We start from the raw sequence: 22,216 nt of genomic DNA, 5'->3' as shown, positions 1-22,216 counted from the left end.
ATGCAGCCGACCCTCTTCGAGAGTCCGGCGGCACAGCAGGTCCAGCCTATGGACTGGCAGCTCCGGCCGCTAAACCTTGGGGAACAACCGTCGGCGTTCTCCAGGAGATAACCGAGGCAGCTCAGCCTGCCAAGGTTAAGAATGTGTTGGTCGGTACCTACGACGGTACCACCAACCCGGAAGACCACCTAATGGCTTACACCAACCTCATGTACCTACAGGGGTTGGAGGATGCCGCCTGGTGCCGATGCTTCCTGGCAACATTGAAGGGCATAACCCAACGATGGTTCGGCAACCTACCAGCCGGGTGCATCAACAATTTTAAGATGCTTGCATACATGTTTGCGTCCAACTTCTCCATGAACATCCCTGCTAAAAAGACAAGTCTCGACTTAGAGGCTATTCAGTAGGGAGACAAAGAGGGACTACGCTCCTACGTCAGGCGATTTAATTTGATGAGAATTCAGATTCAGGGGCTGTCTGACGAAGTTGCACACACAGACTTCTTCAAGGGTCTGAAGGATGTGTCGACCTTTAAGTTCGACCTGGTCCGCAAGAGGGTTTCCATCCTCCAAGAGGCGCTGATGGAAGCCGAAGCCTATATACAGGCGATGGAGCTTTGTGCCATCAAGCACTCGTCGGAACCTAGGAGGTCCGACAGGAAAGAAAGCCGGTCTGCTCAGTCGGCCACAAAAGAAGAGAGCAAGAAAAGAAAAGAAGTCTGGGCGGCGGATCGCTTTGGTCAGCCGTCCCAGAAGAAGCTGAGAAAGTTGGAACCGTACGTCCCCAAGTACGAGTTCAACAAGGACTGCTCCTCCATCCTCATGGAGATCAAAGACCGGTTAACAATTGAAAAACCGGCTACAATGAAGAGTTCCATCAAGAACTAGGACAAGAGCAAGTACTATCAGTTCCATGAGGATGTCGGCCATGACACCAATGGTTGCTACAGCCTCAGGCGGCTATTGGACCTTCTAGCTGAATAGGGGCTTTGAAGTCCTACCTGGTGAAGTCCAAGGGTAACCCCAAAACTAACAATGGACAACCGTCGAAGAAGCCGGCTGTGAGCTCTGACACTGATGAAGAGCATATCTTCACCATAGCAGGCGGCTTCGCGAGCGGTGGTCCTACCATCCGGGGTACCAAGGATAACATCCGGAAGCTGGCCAACTCAGAGGATGAGGGCCAGGCGTCGAAAGACACCTTCCCCGAGGTCTTCATCTCTGAGAAGGATTGGGGTATGGTCAGGCGGCCTCATGATGACCCAATTGTCATCGAATGAAAGGTTGCCAACCAACGAGTGGGCCGGATCCTCATCGATACTGGGAGCTCGTCTGACCTGATCAGCTATCAGTGCTTGGCAAAGCTCAAGTACAAGCGTAGCTGTATGCACAAGGCTCCTCACCCCCTAGTTGGCTTTGGGGGAGGAGTGGTGCATCTGGTAGGTAGGATTAACCTACCCATCCGGCTAGGAGAGAAGGGGGAAGGACGACACATGGTCGTCAAGTTTTTGGTGGTCGAGGAATTAATCGCATACAACCTTATTTTGGGTCGTCCTACCCTCAATGAATCCAAGGCAGTCATCATCCCATCCCTCATGCTGATCAAGTTTGAGAGGGATGATGGGTCAGTGGGTTCCCTAAACGGGGATCAGAAGACGGCTAGGGAGTGCTACCTCTCTTACGTCAAGCCGATTACTATAACAGCCGGCCAAAACGAGGAACCCATTGACCTTGATGACTTTAAGGAAGCCGCGCCTGCTCCCATAGCAGCCGACAAAAAGAGAAAGGCGGACCACCTAGTGACCGTAAAAAAAGAGAAGCAATAGCAATCACTGATTGGGGAACGATCAGAGGATCTCCGTTCCCAGCCGGCTGGTGATAGTATTGATATTATTCTAGACGACAGCTATTTGGAAAGAACTGTAAAAGTGGGGACGGTTGCTTTTGCAAAGTTGGGTGAAGACGTGCACCAACTGCTGAAAGAATTCAAAGACATCTTTGCCTTTGAAGTGGAAGAGATGCCAGACGTCAGCCCGGATCTTGCTGTCCACAAACTTGCCATGGATCTAAACTAGAAGCCGTTTAGGCCAAAGAAAAGGAACCATGGTGAGAAGAGATCTCAGGCGGCAACCGCCGAGGTCAAGAAGCTACTAGATGCCGGGTTCATTCGGCAATGCTACTACCCGGATTGGGTAGGTCCTTGTCAAAAAGCCGAATGGGACCTGGCGGATGTGTGTTGATTACACAGATCTGAACAAGGCATGTCCGAAGGATAGCTATCCACTTCTAAAGATCGACAGTCTAGTCGACTCTATAGCCGGTCATGCCTTGATGAGCTTCATGGATGCCTACTCAGGCTTCCATCAGATACCCTTGTGGAAAAAAGATCAAGAAAAGACGGCATTCGTCACTGATCAAGGGTTGTTCTGTTATACGGTGATGCCGTTTGGGCTGAAGAATGCGCCTGCTACCTTTCAACGGATGATTAATACGGTCTTCATTAATCAAATTGGAAGGAATGTAGAGGCGTACATTGATGACATGATAGTCAAATCCAAGCTCCAGACGGATCACCTTGCTGATCTCCGAGAAACCTTCACCACCCTCAGGCGGCATAAGGTCATGCTTAATCCCAAAAAGTGTGTCTTTGGTGTTGAGTCTGGGAAGTTTCTCGGATTCTTAATTGATCAAAGGGGAATAGAGGCCAATCCGGAAAAAGTGCAGGCGGTGATTGACACGAAGTCACCCGGCACTGTCAGAGAAGTCCAAAAGTTCACCGGTTATCTGGCAGCATTGGGGAGATTCCTTAGCCGGTCAGGTGACAAGTGCCTCTACTTCTTCCAGGCAATCAAGAAGAAGACTAGATTTGAATGAGGGGGAGAATGCCGAGGCGGCATTCCAGAAATTGAAGGAGCACCTCCACTCTTTGCCACGGCTGGTCAGCCCTTTAGCAGGAAAGGTTCTCTACATGTACTTGGCCGTCTCAGATCATGCCCTCAGTGCCGTTCTCCTAGCTGAGAGAGACGACATTCAGCTCCCGGTCTATTTCATTAGCCATGTTCTCCGGAATGCTGAGCTGCGATACCCCCTGGTTGAAAATTTTGGCCTCACTCTGTTCATGGCATTGAAGAAGTTAAAGCCATACTTCTTGGAACATCCGGTGGTGGTCTACACAGACCAACCACTAAAGCGGCCAATGACAACCTTGGAGTCATCCGGCAAAATGCTCAAGTGGGCTATTGAATTACAAAGTCTGGAAATTTCTTTCGAGCTTAGAAAGACAGTGAAGGGTCAGGCGTTCGCCAACTTCATTGTTGAATGACAAGACCGGCACAGCCGGAAAATGTTGATCAGGTTTGGAAGTTATATGTAGACGGGAGCTCTACTATGAACGGCTGTTGTGCAGGCGTAATTTGTAAATCTACGAAAGGGGACAAATATGAATACGCACTACGGTTGAAGTTCCAGGCCTCTAATAACGAGGCGGAGTACGAGGCCCTGATAGCCAGTATACGCATGTGTAAGGCGGCAGGGGCAAGAAAAATTGACGCCTGCTCAGATTCTCAACTGATTGTTAGCCAATACCATGGTGACTATGAGGCCACCCATCCGGCGATGTTCAAGTATCTGCAGGCGGTCAAAGATGAGGCCGGGACCCTTGACCAATTCCATCTAAGTTAGGTGCCCAGGTCAGAAAACAATCAGGTGGATGCCTTGTCCAAACTGGCATCATCCGCTACTTGTGATACGCTTTGGTTAGTTTTTTGGGAAGTCATGGACAAAAGAAGCATTGAACATGATCCCATTGGAGTTCTTGATCGAAGCTCTGCCTGGATGGACCCCATCCGGGATTATATGGTAGACGACACCTTGTCGGGTGCCCCTTCAGAAGCGGCAGCATTGAAAAAGCGAGCTTTAAGCTTCGAGATCTACAAGGGGGAGCTCTTCAGAAAGGGTTACCTCCAGCCGTTGCTGAAGTGTGTTACCCCTGAAAGGGGCAAAGAGGTTCTAGAGGATTTGCACTCGGGTATTTGTGCATCACACATAGGCGGTAGAACTCTAGCAAAAAGGGCCAGGCGGTAAGGCTATTTTTGGCCTACGCTTGAGACAAACGTCATGGAAATGGTGAAAAAGTGTGACAAGTGCCAAAGATTTGGCCAGCTCATACACCGTCCGGCTACAGACCTGACGGCTATCTACAGCCCAATTCCATTTGCAAAATGGGGCATGGACATCTTAGGTCCATATACGCCTGCCACAGGCGGGCGGAGGTACATCCTTGTGGCTGTAGATTACTTCACCAAATGGGTTGAGGCAGAGGTGGTCCCTTCCGAATGGGATAAGAGAATTCCTACTGTCAAGGGAATTAAGACAAAGGATGTCATCTCCTTCATTTGGATAAACATCATCACCTAGTTTGGGGTTCCTATGTCTATGGTCTTTGACAATGACCCTCAGTTTGAAATACCTACCCTCAAGAGATGGTTGGGAGATCAAGGGATCTCACATTGCTTTGCATCCGTTGGCCGCCCCCAAAAAAACGGCCAAGTTGAAGCCTTCAACAAGCTCATCTCAGACGACATTAAGAAGAAAATTGAAATTGCTGGTGGTCTATGGGCAGATGAATTGCCTCATGTCCTATGGGCCATCGGAACAACTAAAAAAGGGGAAACCGGTGAAACCTCGTTTCTCATGACATACCGCACTGAAGCCGTCCTGGCAATCGAACTTTATGAGCCAACACTCCGAGTCATGCTCTATGATGAAGAGGCTAATTGGGAGGCCATGCGTCTTACATTGGACTCACTATCGGAGCGCAAGGGCAATGCCGCCTTGCGTCATGAGATATACCGTCTCAGAATGACGAGGGCCTACAACAAAAGAGTACACAAACGACCCCTCAAAGTGGGGGACTTTGTGCTACGGAAGATGGAGGCAACTGGTAGGGCAACTGAGCAAGGGAAGCTAACCCCTAATTGGGAGGGTCCCTACCGGATTTTTGAAGAAGTTAGAGGCGGCACCTACTGCTTGGAAACACCAGACGGCAGGCGGCTAGCCAAAACCTTGAATGTAGACAACTTGAAAAAGTACTACTTTTAAGGACTTGTAAATATTTTGTAAATAGAGTATATTAATGAAAGAGTACTTTATTTTAAATTATCTTTTGTAAAAGTCCCATCTATGCAATGCATACCGGGCAACTACCAAGTCCCACCTGTGCAATGCACAACCGGGCACCCGTTTGCTCTAATTGAGTAGAAGGCTAAGTACCGAACTTAGTTATTCAAAAGGCCAATGGCCAACATATTTTAAACCACCTGCTCCAACATGAGCAGGCGTCCGGCGACGCCCATTTGGGTGAATTCGTCGAAGAGAACATCTCCCCTCCGGGTGGTACATTGTTCTACGGGTGATAAACTCAAACGGTTTTAACCAATTAGGTTAAAGATAACCCATGGCCGTTCGAATGACCTATCGAAATCAAGATACACCCGGTTATTGTCCCAAGGTAATACAGGAGGTGAAATAAATCTTGATCTGCAGCCGACTTTTGTCAAAAAGCACTACAGCCGGCTCCAACTTCCATAAACAAGGTCAAAACCTTGTTGAAATCAGGATACACCCGGTTATTGCCCCAAGGCAATACAGGCGGTGAATTAAATCTTGGTCTGCAGCCGACTTTTGCATAAAAGCACTACAGCCGGCTACAATTTCCATAATTAAGGTCAAAACCTTGTCGCTTAATCCCCAATTGTTTAAAATGCATACGTCCGGCCACAGGCCACCTGCATACCAACCAACGACATTGTCGGATACCCAAGGAGTAATCCGTAGCCGATTAAACGAGTATCCTAGGTTGTGTTTAGCCGGCACAGCCGACAGATACAACTTGAAAATAATTCTGTTTTGTAAACGGTTAAGGACCGCTTGTTTATTCATCTGGATGCTTATATGGACGGTTTCTTGCTTAGAGTTGGATTAACTATAAGCAAACAACCATCCAAGGGCAGACAGAGCCTGGGCATCCGGCATACCTTATGTACTTATTCAAATTACAACAAAGATTTCATTCAAGGCAAAATTGCAAAAAATTGAAGCAAAATATCAAAGCAAAACCAACACAGTCGGCATATATATATATATAAATAGTAGCAAATGTCAGCCAGACCCTTGTCTGGGGAAAAAAGATACAAAAGTACATGGCACGTAGACCGGATGAAAGCAGGGGTTAAAAATAATAAGCTACTGCTGCTGTTATTGTTGTTGCTGTTTTGACGGCTGGTCCTGACCGGCAAGAGGGGCTTCTTGAGTTTCTTGGGTTTGGGCTTCTCCAGCCCTACCCGGCGTAGTCTCCTCCGCTTTCTCCTCTTCGATGCCAGCCCATTCCTCGAAGGGCGCCGGCTTCTCAGTTCCGAGAACTTGAGCGTCAAATACCTCGGTAGCGTATCTGTACCTCAAGTCAAAGTAAGCATAGTTGGTGTCGGGGTGGATCATGGACCATGCCATCTTCATGCGCGTTTCGCAGTCGCGCTCGTTCTCGGTAACCAGCCGGTTCTGCTCAGCCGACAGCTGGTCCAGGTGCTCCTTCTTGGTCTTGACCAGCTCATCCTTCAGCCGGGTGACCTCAGCCTTTAGCCCGGTGTTCTCCATGTCAGCCTCCCCCAAGGCCTTGACGTCAGCCTTGAGTTGGTTAACTTGGAGTTGCCAGTCGACAGCATTTTTGTTGGCTGTATCAGCAGCAGCCGTTAGCTCTTGGATGAGTTCCTCCTGTTTCATCTCCCGAGCTTTAGTTTGCATTTCAAGCATAAGGGAGTTATATTGACAGACATCTATTAATTCGGTTGCCTGTCTCTAGGCATTTCTTACCTCCTCTTGCTTCTTCCGCAAGGGGGCTTTCATCTTGTCAACCTTCAACATCAGCTGCAAAACCAGCCAGAAAAAAGTTAGCTTCTCAGTTATACCACAACCGGCAATTAGCAAAATTGCACAAAAGTACCCAATCCGGTATATTAGCAAAATTGCACAAAATTACCCCATCCGGTATATCAGCAAAATTGCCCAAAAGTACCCCAACCGGTATATTACCTCAGCCAGCATTGAGTTGATGCGGTCAATGTTGACCTGGTTGATACCCAGTACCGCCTCCTTCTCGGACCGGGTGAGGGTCCTCAGCATTCTCTTGGCATAATTTTGCAGATTCGGCCAACGAGAAGAGGCATTTGCATCATGAGATATAATTGTTAAGTGCTGGGCATAAGCAGCGCCTATATTCAGTCGGCTGCCTGAAGAATCCCCTGACTGAGAAGCTTAGGACTTGACTCGAACAGGCCCAAGCGGCCAGGGGGGCTCAAAAGTGAGATCTGTACCTTGGTTTTCAGGCTGAGGGGTGACACCACCCCCAACCGCATTTAAGCTGGGTACAACAGCAAGCACCCGGCTAAAGGGAACCTCAGGTTCCCTAGCTTCGGCCTCAGCCGGCCCTGAGCCTAAGCCCAGATCACGCAGACTTTTGCTTACGGACGTAGGCCTCTCAGGAGCCGGCTGTCTTCCGGCAGAGGTAGTGGCAGGGGAAGGCGGAACCCTCCGCCTTTGTGAAGATGGTTGGCAGGCTCCTTTTCCGGTCTCTTCAGCATTTTCCTTAGAGATCGAGGGACGTTTTGGCTCCCCGACTGCAAAACAAGGCAAAGCAACCGGTTAGTACTAAGATGGGTTGCAAGGCATACAAACGGTAAAAAGGTCAACCGGTGCTTACCCCATCGCCTTTGGCCGCCAATTGGGCCTTCTTTTTCTCAAGCTGCTCCTTCCTAATTTCAGCGGCTGACTTAGCCAGCGTTTTTTCGGGATGAGTCATCTCGAGTCCTTTCTCTGCAAATATTAAAAAAAAATGTTAGAGATCATTCAAACACCATATAGGCTGTATAATATGCCGGTTAAGCAATAAACCTAAGTTTGCTCCAAAAGGTGCTAAGACCACAGGCGGAAAGGAACGCCTCGTCTTTGAACCAGTCCGGATGAGGGACCCAGAACTTGGGAACAATAACTAGTGTCCCATCATCCAGTGGCATAGTATTCTTCTTAAAAAGGCCCGACTACATTATCTGATCCCACGACCTCCCCGGTATCTTGGGGAGGGCACATTTCTTTCCCAACAAAACCGGGTTCCTATTGTACCGGCGTAGCCGGTGGTTCATAGCCGAAGAAGGGGAGGAGACCATATAGAATTTTCTCTTCCAGTTGGTCTATTTAGATGGCTTCTCCAAAGTCATCATGTACTCCGGATGCGTGGTCAATGTGTACCACGCATTCCAGCCGCCTAGGGCACGACTAAGATAGTGCATGTGCGCAAACGCCTCCCAGCTAGGCGTCACGTCCTGCATTTTGTAGGCGGCTATGTACCCCAAAATGTTCACCCAAGAGTTGGGTGTGAGCTGCCATACGCCAAGGTCGTAACCCCAGGAATGGCCTTGATTGTGTTGTGGAGGGGGAACCGGAGGCTGGCTTTGAATGCCGCCTCGTAGTAGCCGAAGTAATTGTCGGCGTGATCTAAGTAGTAATCCCAGACGACGGCAGCATCCGCTGGTGGCATGATTAGCTCCCATTTGGCACCTATCGGACGCTTCTGATCTCCAAAAAAGCCGGGAGGGTTACATTTAAGGTCACAACATCCCGGGCGCTCATGTGCGCCTCTGTTGGATTATTTGCTGAAGGCCAGTTATATGCCTCCTCATCCTCTTAAGGGGCATCCGACTCCATTGTAGACTCAGTTGAGTCGGATTGCTGGACGATTTCCTCATCGCCTTAGCTCCCGGACTCTTCAAGAATCTCATCTCCGGGCGTGCTAGGTACGCCCGGTTGGTCAAAAGGAGCATCATGAACCGGAGTTCCGGCTAAATCATCTGATTGGTACTCGGGGTCAACAACCGTTTTCCTTTTCCGAGCCATTCTGTCCTGCACATGAACATAGACGGTCGGATTCGTAGAAGAGTAAGGGTGGTCCAAACACCCCCGGATGACATCCCCAGTCCTAGACTCAGCCGTATCCGGTGAACGGTTGACAACTACCCTAGGTCGTGTCGTTTGTGTGTTGGGAGAGTCCATTATTCTCTAACAACCTATACAACCGGGAAAAACTCAAAAGTTGCAAGGGGCAGAGACGGTACCTTGAAGTAGTAAGAAAGCTTGCTAGTAGACGAATCTGTGAGTTGTTGCTTGCAGATACCCCAAGCGGTACCTCTTTGAAAAGCAACTGAAGTTTGTAGAAGACTTGATCATTTTCCCAAAATGTGGCTTGAAGATGCCACAGGCGGAAGAGTCCGGTTGTGTATATTTCAAAAGCTGAAACACAAAACAAACAGTCAGACGTGTTCACAGAAAATCACTCAAAGATACCACAGGCAGAAGAGTCTGGCTGTGATTGTTTTGAAAGTTATAAAGAAAGTAGATGGTCAGGCGTTTTATAAGAAAATTGTTAAAGATACCCCAGACGGTATCTATAGAATGCAGTTTTTGAAGATTGCTTAAAGATACCCCAGACGGTATCTATAGAATGCAGTCTCTGAAGATTGCTCAAAGATACCCCAGACGGTATCTATAGAATGCAATTTTTGAATTTTGCTCAAAGATACCCCAGACGGTATCTATAGAATGCATTTTTTGAAGATTGCCCAAATATACCCCAGACGGTATAAGACCGGCTGAGGGTCTTATGAATGCAAATTAAGAAAGAAATTGCTTGAAGATGCCCCAGGCGGTATAAAGACCGGCTGTGGGTCTATAGAAAGCGAATTATGAAGAAAATTGCTCGAAGATACCCCAGATGGTATAAGACCGGTTGTGGGTCTATTGGATGCAGTTTTTGAAGAAGATTGCTAAAAAATGCCCCAGGCGGCATAAGACCGGCTGTGGGCCTAAGGAGTGCAATTTTTGAAGTCAATTGTTTGAAGATGCCCCAGACGGTATATGACCGGCTGTGTATCTATTGAATACAATTTATAAAAGAAAATTGCTTAAAAGTGCCCCAGACGGTGTAAGACCGGCAGTGGTTCTATTGAAATCAAGAAGAGGAAATTGATTAAGTCAGACGGTACCTTAGAGAGGATCAAAGAAGCACTCAACCGGTATCCGGACGTGTCTGAATCAAAGTAGCTGGTTGAACGCAAGAACAACCGGTGTCAGAGCTTTTTTCTCTCATGGAAATTTTTGTAAAATTTGCAAAGTATGGAATGAGAGGAGGAAGCCTCCCATTTATAGGAGGGGGGCAGAAGGCGAACCGTCACCTTCCCCCTCCAATTCAAATTCGAAATTCGAATTCCAAAAATAACCCATTTACTTTCCGCACTTTTATACATCCTGAAACGTTCTAACTTGATCATCGAAGGCGGAACTCCACCCAACCGGAGTTTCGTGGTTTTGCAGGTACAGACGGTCGGGGCACATTCCCAGAATTGTAACTCTCCCGAGGGACTCCAAAAACCCCGAAACACCATGCATACTCTCACTTTGCAACCACCGGACAACAATTTTTATATGGACACCGAAGCTACGTCACACATGATCTATTTACAAGGTGATCTCTCTTCTTATTTTCAATTGAGCAAAAATAAAAATAATGCAATTGTTGTTGGCAATGGTAGTATGATTCGAATTTGTAGATATGGTCACACTTCCCTACCCTATACTTCAACTCCATTATCTCTTAATAATGTTCTTCATGCTCCACATATCATTAAAAATCTTGTTTCTGTTCGAAAATTTACTTCCGATAACTCTATTTCTGCTGAATTTGATCCTTTTGGGTTTTGTGTGAAGGACCTGCAAACGGGGACACCAATAATGAGGTGTGAGAGTTCGGGAAATCTTTATCCACTCACAAACTTTCGAGCCATTTCATCTTCACTGCCTTCAGCTTTTGTCGCAGTCTCCCCTAGTACTTGGCACTCTCGCCTAGGCCACCCGGAAGATGCTATTTTTTCTTCTTTACGTAGCTATAATTTAATTGAATGTAATAAGGATCGTAAAACTGTTTGTCACTCTTGTCCTCTTGAGAAATTAATGAAATTTTCTTTCTATGATTCTCTTTCTACCACAACTTTGCCTTTTGATATTGTTCATAGTGATTTATGGACTTCTCCTGTTGCAAGTCATGCCGGTCATCGATATTATGTTCTCTTTCTTGATAACTATAGCAATTTCTTATGGACTTTTCCAATCTCTCGAAAGTCACAAGTCTACTCTCTATTCTTGTCATTTAGCTCATATGTCAAGACCCAATTTGAACGTAATATTAAATCATTTCAATGTGATAATGGCCGTGAATTTAATAATGGACCATTCCATCAATTTTGTGAACAATATGGCATGTCTTTTTGTTTCTCTTGTCCGGACACTACTCCTCAAAACGTTAAACCATAACGAAAATCAAATCAATTAATAACATCACCCGAACTCTTCTGGCTCATGCTTCCCTCCCACCATCTTTTTGGCACCATGCCATAGACATGGCCACTTATCTTTTAAATATCTTGCCTTCCAAATTATTTGGATACAAATCTCCCACACAAATTTTGTATCAAAAGACTCCTACTTATTCTCATCTTAGAGCTTTTGGATGTCTTTGTTTTCCCTTCTTTTCATCATCAAACATTCATAAGCTACATTCTCGATCAACTCCATGTGTTTTCCTCGGTTACCCATCTAATCACCGTGGTTATAAGTGTCATGATCCTTCCACCCATAAATTATTGTGGCTAGACATGTTTGGTCTGATGAATATACCTTCCCATTCTCTAAAATTCACTCACCATCCCCTTCTACCTATGATTTTTTGGATCAGGGATTTTCACCCTTATTTCTCCAATATTTGCATTACAATGCTACGAACTCACATGCTGCTCCAACTTCATCTCCTCATGTTTCAGCCCCTTCCTCAAATGAGCTCATCACACCACCTTTGGCCCAGCCCATTGATGGGCCTTCTAGCCCACTTTTGGGCACACTTCATTACACTCCACATACTTCATCACCTCCTTTATCCGATACTCCTCACATATGGTGTTCCTCGTCCACATCACCTCCTCAAAATGCTCTGTCCTCACCTTCCCGTATGACTACTCGTAGTCAACACGACATATTTAAACCAAATCCCAAATATCATGATCATGCATTAAGTGCTACTACTCTTACTATCTCACCTCTTTCGAGAAACCCAAAGTGTGCACTAGATGATGCAAATTGGAAACATGCTATGCAGGATGAATATAATGCTCTTATTGAAAATAAGACTTGGGATTTAGTCCCGCGACCTTCTAATGTGAACATTATTTGATCTTTGTGGATTTTTAGACATAAAAAGAAATCTGACGGCACTTTTGAGAGGCATAAAGCCCGTCTTGTAGGTGATGGGAAATCTCAGCGGGATGGTATTGACTGTGATGAAACTTTTAGTTCGGTTGTTAAACCGGCAACTATTAGGGTGGTTCTTAGTATTGCATTGTCTAAATCTTGGCAAATTCATCAGTTAGATGTTAAAAATGCTTTCTTGCATGGTAATTTGAATGAGACTGTCTACATGTACCAACCATTTGGTTTTAAGGACCCTTCTCATCCTGATCATGTTTGTTTGCTCCGGAAATCTCTTTATAGTTTGAAGCAGGCACCTCGAGCTTGGTATCAACGATTTGCAGATTTTGTCTCATCCATTGGCTTTGTTAACAGCAAATGTGACAACTCTCTTTTCATTTACCGCCATGATTCTGACATTGCTTACATTTTATTGTATGTGGATGATATTATTTTGACTGCCTCTTCATATACTCTTTGGCGAGCTATTATGTCCTGTCTTAGCTCAGAATTTGTTATGAAGGATCTTGGTCCTTTAAGCTATTTTTTAGGTGTTTCTGTTTCCAGGGACACAAATGGTCTTTTTCTATCACAAAGAAAGTATGCCGAAGAAATTTTAGATCGAGCGGGCATGTCAAATTGCAAACCATGTACTACTCTTGCTGATACAAAAGGCAAACTCGGGTTGACTAACGGACCTTCTTATGATGACCCTTTTAAATATCATCAACTGGCAGGTGTTCTTCAATACTTGACTTTCACACGATCTGATATTTCTTATGCTGTCCAACAGGTTTGTTTATTCATGCATGATCCGAAAGTCAAGCACATGGACGCTTTAAAGCGTGTTCTACGATATGTACGAGGTACGATTGATCTTGGTATCTATATCACCTATTAGTTCACTCTTGTCATACATGGATGCCGATTCGGGTGGTTGATCGGATACTCGTCGATCTACTTCTGGGTACTGTGTCTTTCTTGGGGACAACTTGGTTTCATGGTCATCGAAACGACAACCCACATTATCTAAGTCTAATGCTGAAGCTGAGTATAGGGGTGTTGCAAATGTTGTCTTCGAATCTTGTTGGATTCGAAATTTGTTACTTGAGTTACTATGTCCCATTACAAAAGCAACTCTGGTATATTGTGATAATGTCAGTGCCATATATCTTTCCGAAAATCTTGTACAACATCAGCGCACAAAACACATTGAAATGGATATTCATTTTGTTCGTGAAAAGGTTCAACGTGGGGAGGTTCGAGTACTTCATGTTCCGTCACGTTATAAAATAGCTGACATTTTTACAAAGGGTCTACCATGCATTATCTTTGATGATTTCAGGGACAGTCTCAGCGTTCGTAGACCTCCCGTTTTGATTACGGGGGTGTGTTAGACTGTTAATATTTTGTAAATATTTTTGTAAAATAGAATAATTTTAAATATGTTAGATAATTAGTGAACTGCTATTCGACGCTCCCAATTTACATGGTGACGCTCCCATTTAAATGTGAAATTACCGTTTTGCCCTTGTGTTAATTTAACCTATATAAGGCTCCACCACTTTGTCACATAGTATACCGAGCAGTTTAATATTATTCCCGAGGTCTTTGAGCCGAGCAACTTGCCTTTAAAAAATCCCGAGGTCCGAAATTCCCGAGCCCACCTCCAAAAGTATTAATTTTTTGTTAAAAAAAATAAATTATCAAGGTTTAGCGATGGGTTTTGGACGATGAACGACGACGACGATCGTACGCCGGAGGCATCTTCGGAAGAATCGGTAAGTCGGAATTTTTTTTTTTTTTTTGGAAAAGGGACTTCCGCCTGAAATTTCCGGATCTTCCGGAAATTTTGGGCGGAAGTCCCTTTTTCAAATATTTTTATTTTTTTGTTATTGATTAATATTATTAATTTTATTATTATGATTATTATTTTTTTTGTTTTGCTTATTATTATTATTATTATTATTATTTTTGTTATGATTATTATTATTATTATTATTATTTTTATGATTATGGTTATGATTATGATTATGATTATTATTATTATTATTATTATTATTATTTTTATTATTATTATTTAGTATTGTTATGATTATTGTTGTTGTTGTTGTTGTTATTATTGTACTTATTGTTATTATTATTCGGTTTTTTTTTGTTAGTATTAGTTTATGTAATTGTTATTAATATTGTTATTATTGTTATTGTTAGTTATTTTTGTAAGTATTAGTTTATGTTAATGAGTTAATGTTAGTCAATGTTAGTGTTAGTTTATGTTAGTTAATATTGTCATATTAGTTAATGTTAGTGTTAGTTGATGTTAGTTAATATTAGTTAATGTTATATTATTATTATTATTATTATTGTTGTTGTTGTTGTTGTTGTTGTTGTTGTTGTTGTTGTTGTTGTTGTTGTTGTTTAAAAAATATTGGTGTTGTTATTATTATAAGTAAAATACTAATATTGGCGTGTTTTTTGTGTTTTCTTGTATTTTTAAAGGATTCGGAGTTTGAAGAAGGCGGTGACGGTGTGAATTACAGTGCGAATTTTATCACAGATACGTTTTTTCGAACGTTTGATGATGCAGTTCAATGGGCGGATGCTGTTGCCATAAATCTGGGATTTATTTTGGACAAATTGTCTTTCAACAAAACCAGGGATGGTAGGCCGTATCGGTATTTGAGATGTGACCGGGGACGTAGGAGAGAGCCGAGAGATCTTGGGAACGCAATTCGGAAGGACACTAAAACCAAAGCCAATGGTTGTCCTTTCTACATCAAGATATATTACGAGTTCGTCACCGACAGTTGGAAGATCCGGGCAAAAAATGATGCAACTGGGACCCTTAACCATCCAATGATTGTGTATCAGGAGGGGCATCGGAAAATTAGTGGGTTGAGCCCGGATGCGAAGAAGGTTGTGCATGACATGACGAAGTCTAAGGTGGCACCGCGTAACATCATGGCGACAATTGCCGAGCAATTTCCTGATGATCATCCAAACATCAGACACATCTACAACTGCCGGAATGACTTGAGAACGGAGATGTCTGATGGAAGAGGAGTAGTTCAGCAATTTCTACATTTGGCGAGACAGAGTCAATATCTGTACTGGGTCATGTCTGATGATGTAGGTGTTTTACAGCACGCCTTTATGGTGCACCCAGTCACGGTAGACATACTACGGACGTACCCATATGTGATCGGTATGGATTCCACTTACAAGACCAACCGATACGGGATGTCGTTCTTTGAGATAGTAGGCGTGACACCGACAAATCAGAATTTCCTCGTTGGTTATGTGTTCATGCGTAACGAGTGCACGGCAAGCTATCGATGGGTTCTGCAGAGACAGAGAGACTTGATTGGGTATGATAGGGAACCGTCAGTTTTTTTAACAGAATGTGAGCTTGGGCTATGTGCGGCATTGAGAGAAGTGTTTCCAAGGACCCCGCACTTACTTTGTTGATGGCACATTAACAAATATCTGGAGGCTCGGGTCACTGATATGTTCAAAAACAAGAAGATCGGTGCGAGTTTCAAAAATGGGAAATGGAAACGTATCATGGATGCTGCAACCGAGGAGGATTATAATGCTGCTATACAAACAATGAAAGATTGGTGGGCAAGTTATCCTGCGGTGATACAATATGTAGAGAGAACGTGGCTTTGTCATAAAACCAAGTTTGTGACATTTTGGACAAACCAAATCTGCGTTTTGGCAACACCAGCACTTGCAGAGTTGAGAGCCAACATTCGGCCGTGAAGATGTGGTTTGAATCTTCGACAGGTTCGTTGTTTGGACTATGCTGTAGTTATTGATTATTATGAATATTATTATTATTTTTATTATGATAATTATTATTATTGTTATGATTTTTGTTATTATTATTAGCGTTATTATTATTATTATTATTATTATTATTATTATTATTATTATTATTATTATTATTATTATTATTATTATTATTATTATTATTATTATTATTATCACTCCCGACGGTTTTTTTGTAATGTGCAGGTTCTTTGGATACCGTATGGGCCCGAGTTCATTGCCACATTGGTAATCAGATCATCGCCATTCGTAATGGTTTGGAGGCGTCTAGGTCGAAGATTGGTCAGAAGTACCGACAATTGCCACTATCACGTATTAACGGCAAGGCGTCTCAGCATTGTTTGAAGGTTCTCGACGACGAGACGAAACAGATGAGGGAGCTGAGTTATCAGGTGTATGAGCGATGTGGATGTGCAATGCGTGTGACCCACGGTATGCCGTGTGCTTGCCAGATACATGATTCTCTAGCTGCCGCGACAGGCTTGTATACCAGGAAAATTCACCCATTCTAGAAGACCTTGGTTATCGGTGATGGTGATGATGTACCGGTGTTTGGTAATGACTCGATCGAGGACGCCACACATTTTCGTTCGCTGGTGGACGAGGTAATCGGTAGTGATCCTGTGTTCTTCGAAATGTATCTCGCATCATTGAGGAGGAGTTGCATTCGGATCATTCAAACCTTGGAGATCCTGCTGTAAACCTCAACGTTCGGGGTCGACGAAGGAGTAATGATGCAAGACGTGATCCTTGTTATTTCGAACATGTCAACCGTTGAAACACTCAACGTGGTCCGCAGCAAACAGGTACGATTGGCTATTTTTATTTTCACGTATTTCAACATTTACTGTACTAATAGCTGAACTCTAATTTCGTGCAAAATATCCATGTGACATCAGCCAAAGCCGGTATCGACACTTGCTTCCAGGACCGACATTGCCTTACATCACAGGATGGAAGGATGTCATTGGCGATGGTAACTACGGCTTTCGTTGTGTGGCCGACTTCTTCTTCGGTGACCAGGGGCAATGGTATGACGCTCGAGAAACAATAGCTAACGAGGTCCTCGGTTATCTAGTCCTGTACAAAAGGATATACGGGCTTGGAAGGCTTGGGATGAACGTGGAGCGTATTCGATGGGACGGTGGGGCGGTTGATTCCCGTCATTGGATGGTTGCAATTCAAGATTTATTTCCTATTGCTACTTGGTTCAACACAATGGTTATTATTCTTGGTGTAGGCCAAGTACCAACCTGCTACTACCCATGCCTCACGATCTTGCCGTTGCGGGCACGAAGGACAGTCACGGCACTTGCCCGAGAGTTTGTGATTGCTACAATGGGGGGCTCACATTTTATCCGTATTGATCTTGCACCAGATTCACCACTTCCCTCGATTGCAGGTTGGTTGACCGAGCACCACGAGCCAAGTGTTGACGGTTGGGATTAACGTTATGCAGTTAGCGGAACATGTGGGATGCGTTAATTAGATAGCAAACTCATTTATGTACATTCATTTATGGTGAACAGTTGTAGATATGTAATATGTAAATCATTTTTGTTATTAACATTTTTGTTATTAACTCATTAACATGAACATAAACATAAACTCTTTAACATAATAATAATAATAATAATAATAATAATAATAATAATAATAATATTTTTTGTTATTAACTAATTAACATAAACTAATAATAATAATAACAATAATATTAACAACAACAACAACAATAATCATAAATATAATAATAATAATCATAGTAATCATAATCATAATCATAAAAGTCATAATAATAAAAATAATAAAAATCAATGAACTAACGAAGTGCGTACAAGTACTTTAAAACAATCAATGTTTGCTAATATAAAACTAAAAGACAAGTACTTCACAACCCCATCATCGCCTTCCAGTCAGCTATCAGCTACTCAGTCATTGCCCTCGTTTCACGCGTCATGCTGGGATACTCATGCAGTGATCTTCGGTGGATCTCCAAGGACAGACCCATCCACTACAAGTAATAGAACAACATATTAGTTATAGAAATTAAAATTTGTTTAAGTAATATTTACAGTATAATAAAAGACAACTAACATAGTTCGTGTAAGTCCTCTCGGGAAGTCTGCTACTCCCATCTGATGACCCACCAAGAGAAAGACGAGGATGAGAAAATCGGTACAGCCACTTCATGTAACTAGGAGCGACCGTAGCACCTCCACCACCGAGTCTGGTGAGGGAACCTAAAACAATACTGAAAGACGAGCCAAGGACAAACTGAGTCCACATCATAGATGTCATCTCGGTCGGAAAGTCAACCCGATACATCTTCAGGTTCGTCGGTCTCTTGGCCTTCTCAGGCCTGATAATGGTTCGCGGAATCTCCTGCACGAATCCAAGCTGTCGGACCACTCGATCAGGCATGTATGACTCAATGATGCTACGATACTGGATGCAGCCAATGAATAGAGTGGCTGGCACGCGTCGAGCGGGATCAACTCCGTACGGTAGCTAGTTAACCTCATTATCGGTCAGCTGATCCAATCGAGCACGAAAAGCGAGCAGGCGCTCCATGCTCTTGTTCGGGAACCCCGATCCCACATCCCAAGCACATGCACGAGGAATACTAAGCACCCTCGTCAAGGTACCCTGCTGAGGCCGGAAGCACAGAAAGTACTCGTAGATCCACGCCTGCAGAAGCGTGAGACAACTAGCGATTGAATCGGCATCTTTTCTTGATGTCGTACCCTTTTGGAGATACAAATATGCCAGAGCAGCTGAACCCCAAGAGTAGTCACTAATCTGCAGCTCCTCAACAACAAGCTCGTTGAGGAAGGAAAGATGAGTGCGGTTACCACTCTTGTCCAAAAACAGACATCTACCCAGTACTAACCACATGTAGCCAATGTAATGGACACTGAAGGGCCTCTGCTCCTCCAAGGTCGAGTCCATAATCCTCTCGGTCAGCACCCCACTACCCTGCCAAATGGTCTTCGGACCACACTTCTCGTTCAGCTCTTCCGCAGTCATGTCCAGGGTAACTTGGCACGCGTCCCGTATGACGTCCGTGCTAGGAGTAGTGGAAACCATGGAACCATCAACACAAAGCCCAAGAATATGGTACACAACGTGCAGCATGATCGTGATCTCCCCAAATGGCATATGAAAGGTGTTCGTATCTCGCTGCCATCTCTCAACAAATGCAGAAATCAATGGCCAGTTAAAACGCCTAAACATGATCCCTGGTAAGTGAGACAGACCACTACCGTCAATCAGCTCCTGATGCTCCTGTGCAAGACGACCTCGCCAGGTAACCAATGCAGAACACAACTGTGTCCTGCTCAAACAGCGCAAAACATTGCGTGTGTGATTTCGTAGTGACCCACACTTGAAACCCACCAAGACTCGCCCCCATAATAAATGCAATTGACAAGCAAAACATAATTAAAAGCATAATAAAGGATAAAAGATTATACCTTTGACGCGTGCTTCGCTCACCGAGGAGCTCTTACTTCAACCCCGAAAATACAAGGCCTCCGACGGGATCGTACCCTTGAACCTGACCCGAGCGTCCTAAGCCTCGAAGGTTAGTCGAGGCCCAGACAAATAAAACTAAGAGTTTTACGAATTAGAGGTTTACTCAAATCAAGAGTTGCCTTTTCAATTCTACTCAAGTGTGTTCTTTCCCAAATACCCAAGCTTTGGTATTTATAGGGAAATGAACCCTTGATCTTCATTTCCCAACTAATGTGGGAGAATGAATAATTTTGATAATTAATTTAATTCCAAAATAAATTAATAATCAAATCAATCACAATGCAACAAGTGTCAAGGGGAGAGAGAGAGTTAGGTGAGGACTAAGAAAAGGTGGGGGGACCATTGCCTTGCTCCCCAAGGCTTTGCCCAAGCCTTGGTCCCCAACCCTCACAAAACTGCCACAATGCATTTGAGTGAGCTGGCTGCTTGCTTTGCTAGCACGCACAACACGCATCACCCAGCCCTCCCAGCACTTGCGTGCTGTTAGCGAGCCACGCCTTGTGCTGGGCGTTGGGCGCTGTTGCCAAGCCATCGCACACACACACGCACAGGCAAGCTAGCTAGTGCGTGGTGCTGCTGCCTACCCTTTCTTACACATACTCGCATAGCCAGCATGCGTGCTGCTAGCGAGCCACGCATGCTGGCCCCTTGCCTCGCTAGCCACATGCACAAGCATGCGAAGCTTGGTGCTGTGATGCTGCGATGGCTTGCACGCATGCGCACTGAGTGAGGCTAGTGCTGCTGCTGCGATGCCCTACACGCACACGCACATACGCACTGGCCTAGCCATGCGATAGTACGTATGCTTGTGCTAGAGCTTGCGATGGTGCGCGGCACACACACACACGCACATACGCAAGTGCCCACCACTGCGATGGGCTGTGCTTGGCGCGTGTGGCCTACGATGGCGCCTAGGCATCCAAGCACGCATGTTGTGGTGTTGTGCCATGCGAAGGCACGCACACACGCACATGGTACTGCGATGGGCAACCTAGTGCGCCTAGCATGTATGGCGCACCTAGCACACCATGGTGCGCCTAGGCTTGCGATGGGCTAGCCTAGCCTAGCACTTCACATGGCTAGGACAATGTGATGCTACGACTATGCTCGTACTTGTGGCTTGTGATTTTGCGACGCTCGGTCTCGACGCCCTAGGCTCGATATCCGACGTCTATATTTGTAAAACTCCGTCGACTCATTAAATCCTTCCGATTAATTCGTCGCCTCGGATCGTATGTTCGATTGGGTTCGACCTGAAGGGTTTAGTTAAGATTAAGCTGTAATATTAATTATACCTTAATATTACTGATCGGAAGCGTCCTCCACCGAGGCATTCCGATCACTTGATCTTATTGAAGAATTAGCTATAAAATAATTCTAATCCCTTTATCAGAATAATACACTTGTTGAAAGGACACCATTCCTTTCAATCTCCCACTTGTCCTTCCAGACAAGTGTGCATATAGTGTATAGCCCATTTCCTATGCCGCTTAATGTCTCTTCGTGAACTATAAGGTAAGATTCATCGTCATCCTTATTACGTTCAGAAGTGTTTTTCGATCTCCGAGTTCGACTTTCAATAAGCAGATGATTTCTAAAATCCATCTGAGCACAGCCATGCATTTTCACAGTCTCACTCTTCGAGCGGCCTTGTAAACAACAAAGACATGTTCCCTATTGTTAACAGGGGGACATTCCTAGTCTTGCATTGTAAGTTTCTCTTACTAAGAGGACCTAATATCCTGAGTGTTCCTGTTATGATCCCCAGTTACAGCAGACGTTAGGCAACATCAAAGAGACTAGTTCTCAAACAAGAAAACTTCACAATACTCATGGTCGAGGAAACGAGTTCCGATAGCTATAATGAGAAATGTACTTATGATAATTTAGAATATCTTAAATTACTCTCATAGGTCGATCCAGTGCAGTTCCAAAATGGAACCAATACAAATGATTTATGACCCTTATGTCCTTACAGCACAAGAAACGGTGCTGTAAATCATACTACACATTAAACTCTGATGGTCATCAATCGTCCATCAGTTAGATGACCTCGATTAGGGATAATTTTCGATTTAAATATTCAATGTTCACTTAACAGGTGTTTCTTTATCCAAGACATGGTCTTGATATCCTGTTTTGAATATTTCCATAAATTGAATGGACTTATTATTTAATTCTAAACCACAATTAAATAGTAATGGAGTGAATGATAATTTTGCACAAAAATTAATTACTCCATAAAGTGTCTTACATTAAAACAACCTGTTTAATTAAAACACATGTACAGGGAATTTCAAAGCCAGTCTCCGATGTGCTTGATTCCCATTGCCTCAACGTGCTTGTTGTGTTTTACTTGAGGCAAAGGTTTAGTCAAAGGATCGGCCACATTATCATCCGTGCTGATCTTGCAAATTCTGATTTCACCTTCGGATTTCCATTCCCTTATCATGTGAAATCGCCTTTGGACATGTTTGACCTTCTGGTTCTCTTCTGGCTCTCTGGCC

The 22,216-nt window shown here is 44.3% G+C and overlaps 1 protein-coding gene across 1 annotated transcript; it reads right to left on the bottom strand.

The window, feature by feature from the left end:
- Positions 1–18,683: 18,683 nt before the first annotated feature.
- Positions 18,684–19,409, bottom strand: LOC110734712 (protein MAINTENANCE OF MERISTEMS-like). The gene has a single exon (XM_021914850.1). It carries the CDS (start codon positions 19,407–19,409, stop codon positions 18,684–18,686), a length of 726 nt encoding a protein of 241 aa, XP_021770542.1.
- Between the last annotated feature and the right edge of the window lie 2,807 nt (positions 19,410–22,216).

The sequence above is a fragment of the Chenopodium quinoa genome, unplaced genomic scaffold, assembly GCF_001683475.1.
Source record: "Chenopodium quinoa cultivar QQ74 unplaced genomic scaffold, ASM168347v1, whole genome shotgun sequence".
Taxonomy (NCBI): Eukaryota; Viridiplantae; Streptophyta; class Magnoliopsida; order Caryophyllales; family Amaranthaceae; genus Chenopodium; species Chenopodium quinoa.
Note: the sequence above shows the minus strand (reverse complement) of the source record. Positions and strands in the feature narration are given on the sequence as shown.